Source organism: Solanum tuberosum, unplaced genomic scaffold (genome assembly GCF_000226075.1).
Source record: "Solanum tuberosum cultivar DM 1-3 516 R44 unplaced genomic scaffold, SolTub_3.0 scf00303, whole genome shotgun sequence".
NCBI classification, from domain to species: Eukaryota; Viridiplantae; Streptophyta; class Magnoliopsida; order Solanales; family Solanaceae; genus Solanum; species Solanum tuberosum.
The window spans coordinates 56,206-61,551 of record NW_006239233.1 but is presented as its reverse complement, the minus strand read 5'-3'; the positions used below and the strand labels follow the sequence as shown (position 1 = coordinate 61,551).

General features: G+C 31.3%; 2 protein-coding genes across 2 annotated transcripts; both read right to left on the bottom strand.

The window, feature by feature from the left end:
* Positions 1–1,602: 1,602 nt before the first annotated feature.
* Positions 1,603–3,368, bottom strand: LOC107063134 (pectin acetylesterase 8-like). The gene is made up of 7 exons (XM_015314595.1): positions 3,310–3,368; positions 2,517–2,577; positions 2,378–2,431; positions 2,191–2,268; positions 2,006–2,111; positions 1,771–1,916; positions 1,603–1,695 (listed from the first exon to the last, which is right to left on the bottom strand). Exons 1-7 carry the CDS (start codon positions 3,366–3,368, stop codon positions 1,603–1,605), a joined length of 597 nt encoding a protein of 198 aa, XP_015170081.1.
* LOC102582457 (pectin acetylesterase 8-like) lies at positions 3,074–4,841 on the bottom strand. The gene is made up of 6 exons (XM_015314594.1): positions 4,733–4,841; positions 4,556–4,638; positions 4,340–4,469; positions 3,803–3,882; positions 3,618–3,704; positions 3,074–3,539 (listed from the first exon to the last, which is right to left on the bottom strand). Exons 1-6 carry the CDS (start codon positions 4,839–4,841, stop codon positions 3,408–3,410), a joined length of 621 nt encoding a protein of 206 aa, XP_015170080.1. The 3' UTR covers positions 3,074–3,407.
* Between the last annotated feature and the right edge of the window lie 505 nt (positions 4,842–5,346).

Sequence of the window (5,346 nt, the reverse complement as noted above, 5' to 3'; positions counted from 1 at the left end):
AGAAATTGTTATTTTTTCGGGCACCAATTTTATATGCCACAACACTTGCTTATTTCGTTGTGATTGATCCCAAGCAGCCGTTACCTCTCTACCTTAACACTTACGATGAAGAAAATCCTTAGGAATAAAATAGTTTAGTAATCTGGAAATACATGAAATTTACGAGCAAATAGGACTTACGAAAGACACTCAGTTCACTACCTATGTCTATGTATTGCTAAAAAGGAAATTTCAAGTTTGTATGGTTAAGCAAGGGCAAGAGTTTGAAGATGACGTTGAGGGAACAGCAGAAGTTTCTTGGGAATAAAAACAGTAAAACATTTTAATGTTGAAAGGTATCATGCTCTCTAACTTTAGCAATACACTTTTGCGGGGGCCATTTTCTTATTTGTACTAAAGTTAAACATGGAGGTTCAATTTAGAATAGAGGGGGGGAGTAAAACAACATTTTATATATTTTTCTACCAAAAGTTTCTACATCGGGTATTTGTCTTTTCAATTAGAATTTTAATTAATAGCAGAGGTAGTAAGTTTTTCACTGGGTGGGATTCAAGAGTTTGTGTATGAATTGTTCAATGTCTAGGTACGAAAGAATTATGAGCTTTCAACTTTTCTTGAATTCCTGCCGAGACTAGCCAGCCATCTAATAGAAACTCATGTTTCTACCCAAACTTAAAAGGGTTGCTGGTTATGACCTCTTATTGGATGTGAATAGTATGATATATTTCATGGAGGTACCGTGTTATAGCTATAATATTAATGGTGGTACTTATGATACTGGGATAGTGAATGTACGAGAGCACCAACTCAGCACCACTACATTTTATTTTGATGGTTCCCTATTTCATGTTATAATTTGGATGCTTTATTGGGGGTATCTGGAGATTAGTTATACCAATTAAACTTATTTCGATCACCCTTTATCTAGTCTAACTAAATACATGAGTGCACTTTTTATATAAGCCTCAATAAAATGAACAATATCGACATTAATTTGCCAAATTAAGAACATTCGATAATTTGAACAAATATGATTAGTAAAAGATACTTCAATACAAAAGTGGGGGAATTCATTCAAAGTTATAACTAATAGAATTTAAATAAAAATAGAAATAAGACTTAACTAAATTACAATTGAAATAAAACTAAATACGAAATAAACTAGCTGGGAGAACCCGGTTGACGATCTTGGGTCATTAACCCATTTAACTCAAGCAACGAATTTAGTATATTAGCTTCCCTTTTATCCAATTTCGATAAAAACATTTGGGTCCGTCTCCATCAATCAAACTGTATATTCAGGAACCACATTCTTGTGTCACCTCTTAGACATTTTTTTAAATAAGAAACCACAACAATAAAGATAAAATTCTCTGTTTTAGAACTTCCTTCTTTGATAAGCTAGAGTGTAACTATTAGGATGAGTTTATCAGCCCACTCGATTCTCCTTTAGCCTATCTGAAAATTATGACAAAGAATTATAAAATAAAATAAAAACATTCCATATCGATTTAATTCTTCACAAACAAACATAATGTTGGTGATGGCATACTATCCAAATATCATTCATTAATAATCAGTTTTACAAAGCACTAGTTAATTTCAGTAGCAATCCCTAGCAAAGGGATATGGGTCGATATGTTGATGATTTCCGGTCCGATCGAAGAACCAATCACCCACAGCTTCTGCAATTGTCTGCATAATAAATAAAATGTTAGAAACAAAAATCAAGTAGACAAATAAAATAAAACTAAAACAAAAAATTACTACCTTATTATATATTGTTGGACCGGAAGTATCGAACCAATACTTGTCCCATATAATATCCTGATGAATATGACAAGAGGTGATAAAATAACCCCTTGTAGAACTAGGGGTACCTCCACCAAATGCCTTCATGAACTCCACTCCAAAATCTATCATAGAAAGAACAAAAAGACAAATTAAAACACCATCTGAAAGTTAAAATTCATTGATCACAAAATATATATATATATATGCTAACCTTTAATAATTGTACGTTGGCTAAACGTGCAACTATTTATTTGATTCTTGCATTGATCCCAAACATGCTGAGGATCGAGATCTGAAGGAATCAAACTGTTGTTGATCTGAAAAGAGTTTTTCTTTTAGATCAACAAATTACCAAAATAATTGTTAAAACAAGATTAATTAGTGTTCGTTCTTAACCTGCCAAGAGTCATATGCTGAATTGAATATAAATAGTGGAGTCTCGACATTTGGAACGACATGTTGAGGGAAGAAACACTGTACCATCAATAAGAAAAATTAATGCTATGAGTATTAAGAAGGCAATATGAATATATATATAATAAACTCTTAATAGTAGAAGATTTTTGCTTATAAATTAGTATACCAGACTTGGTTCCATTTTAGAAGTGCAAGACATGGGCAAATTTTTAACTGATCCCTGAAATGAAAAGAAAGAGAAATATATATATATAAATATGTACACACCTTACTATATAAAAGACTTAAAAAAATATTTAACTCACATGTAAATCTTCAACATTCTGGTACATCTTTTGAATATTTGGAGCACCAGAAATTGTATTGCTGCATAGAAAAATAAAACGATGAAACGCTTGACCAATTCCACATTTAAGGCAGGGTAATATTTTTATTTGTTACTTTGATTAATTTAAATTTAAATTAAAAAAAGAATTATATCTAAACTTCTGATCCACGGCTAATGATGGACATGATGCATGTGTTCCATAGTATCTAATATGGTTCATCGAAATCTTGTAATTTTTGTTTAAATGGTAAATTAAATTCTTGTAGTATATTAATTGAAAAGCAATATAGGAATCGAAAGAAGTATAATGATTTCACGTTATTAGTAGTGTTGGATAAAAGTATAACTATTAGATTGTGATTTTAAATTGGAAACACATTGTAATTCAAAGTTGAGGGGAAAAATAATTTTACTTTATGAATGTTAATTTGTTCCACAGGATAATTCAAATATCTTTTAATCTCCAATTTAATACAATAAATGGCCACTAACGGTATAATGTTAAGAAAATTATGAATTTTGTATTTTTCAACTTGAGAAATAATAACAAAGAAGTGAAGGATAAATGTACGTAAATACTTAACAATCGAATACTATATTAAATGATACTGTATTTTTCTATTGAAAAGAAATAGTTGAGTTAAATGTGATTACTCTAAATCTTAATTAATTAATTCATTCAGCAAATTGGAAGAAGGGTTGGAATTTGGAAAGGTGAAAGGGTCAATTTAACAATGAATTTAATGATTATTTAACTAACACAAGCCCACCAAAGATGCTCAGATTTTGCCAAAGCTCCTATACCAATTCCAAATTGGAAAGCAAACATAAATCGATACTATTAATTAAGAAGATGGAAGAAGAAAGCTCACATGTTGATGAAAAAGCCGGCACTTGCAACACATTTGACCTTGATAGAATCATTTGAAAAGAAAGCCTTAAATTTGTCGCAGTTCAAGATCGTGGCCAATCCTCCCGCAGATGATCCACTTAGGATTGCCTGCGATTTTATTTTAAATTTTGTGTTACTAAAAATTATAGTACGTGACTTTAATTATATATTCATTATGAAACTTACGTTTTTAGCATTTTGCAGTCCCTTGAGCGACAAATCCTGCAGAACAGCTTTTAATATCCTAGCTCCTCTGAAATATAGTTTGTTCCCCTAATATAGATTTGACATTTCCAATATAATTGATCAGAAATATAAATCATGTTAAAATGATAATTATTATATAAGACATGTGTTACTTATCTACTTACTGGATCAACATCTTCAACGTCACCAGTAAATGACGATCCATCGCAATAATTTACCCATACTCGATTCCAATTGTAAAAGTCTGCCATAACAAATAGTATTAGCGAATAATTAGAAGAATGGTAAACATTTATTTGGCAAGTAAATTCCCAAGAGACAAACTAATGTAAATCAGTAAGGAATATATTGCAAGAATTGTTATAAAAACAAAATTTATTAAGTATTTATTTAGAACACCCACACCCACCGCACTTAACCCCTACAACAACATTCTCGTGAAATCAATTTAAAATCATGTAGTAATAATATATAGATTGAATACAGTACCGCTACGAATGCTATTAATGAGAATGATAAGATGATACAATAATAAAAAATGTAATCATAAGACGATATTGATGCTGACTAACATGTAACATATTATAACTATATTAGATTATATGATTTAAGTGGTCCAAACTAATACCCAAATAAACTAAAATCCACAAGTAAAAATTAATTAAGCTAATACAAATTAAAATAAATTATGATTGGGTCACCTGGATTATATTGGGGAGTGTTATTAAGTATTCCACCAAACTGAGTTTTACCCTGCATTAACTTGGAGGAACCTGCTGGTTGAAATGTACGATAGTGGCAATCGTTTAGGTTCTCGCACCACCCTCCGCCCTAAATTAAAAGCATGCATGAACAAATTTAATTTAGCGAAAGAAAATATATAGAGTGAAAAGTGAAAAGAAAATACTCCTACTTACTTGAAGGTAGATTATCCAATTAGAAACTCCAGCATCAAATCCCCGGTCAAAGTAATATGCCGGTGGACTTCCGTCCAGACAAACTTGTTTAAGAAAAACAAACAGTTTTAGAAAATTCTAATGAAAAAAAAGTGAAAATATATAATTAAGCAGCGAATTCCAACGAACGTTACGTACCAGCGCCTTGTGTTGTGGCGTTATGGAGGATGGTAATATTGATTTTTTGCGCCACTGCAACGGCTCCTAGCCATGTTGTTAGAAGAATAAGGACAATCGTAATTGCCATCATAAAATTAACAAGGAAGAGGCGGGCGTTGGAGTAATATGAGAGACTTTTAATTAATAAGTAAGCAGTACTAGTACGTAGTTTGTAGTGACTACTTTAAAAAAAATAAAATTGTTTGAAGGTTCAATTTAAAGCTAATGAAGTGATGCCATAAGAATTAATTAGTGGCCAGTGCTCAGCCATATATAACAAATATCTAATTGTATTCTACATGGAATAAAAAATAGCATTTTGTCAACTTCTCTCTTCTAAATAGGCTTTCTAAAATTGTATTATGGACATTATTAATAAATGATTTTCCTTTCATTATCACATAATTAAATTGCTACCATATCACATGTTGCGACAAGGAAATGCGCAGTTCGTAGCACATGCCCCTTCTGGCATACAAAAGTTTTGATAACCCTTTTAGGTTTTTAGCTTAGAAAAAAGAGTTTCAGACTCTTAGGGATAGTTTAGTAGCTAATCCGACATGCATAGATAGAGAGACTTGGAGTAAAACGCA

Bases quoted from the DNA above. Each gene is read 5' to 3' on its own strand.
- LOC107063134 (XM_015314595.1), bottom strand. From the start codon at position 3,368: ATGTTTGCTTTCCAATTTGGAATTGGTATAGGAGCTTTGGCAAAATCT. The intron at 1,917-2,005 runs GTTAGCATATAT...TTTCTATGATAG, and splicing joins CCAACGTACAATTATTAAAG to ATTTTGGAGTGGAGTTCATG. The intron at 1,696-1,770 runs GTAGTAATTTTT...TTTATTATGCAG, and splicing joins GTCCAACAATATATAATAAG to ACAATTGCAGAAGCTGTGGG.
- LOC102582457 (XM_015314594.1), bottom strand. From the start codon at position 4,841: ATGGCAATTACGATTGTCCTTATTCTTCTAACAACATGGCTAGGAGCC. The intron at 3,705-3,802 runs GTAAGTAGATAA...AATCTATATTAG, and splicing joins ACGTTGAAGATGTTGATCCA to GGGAACAAACTATATTTCAG. The intron at 3,540-3,617 runs GTAAGTTTCATA...ATAAAATCGCAG, and splicing joins GACTGCAAAATGCTAAAAAC to GCAATCCTAAGTGGATCATC.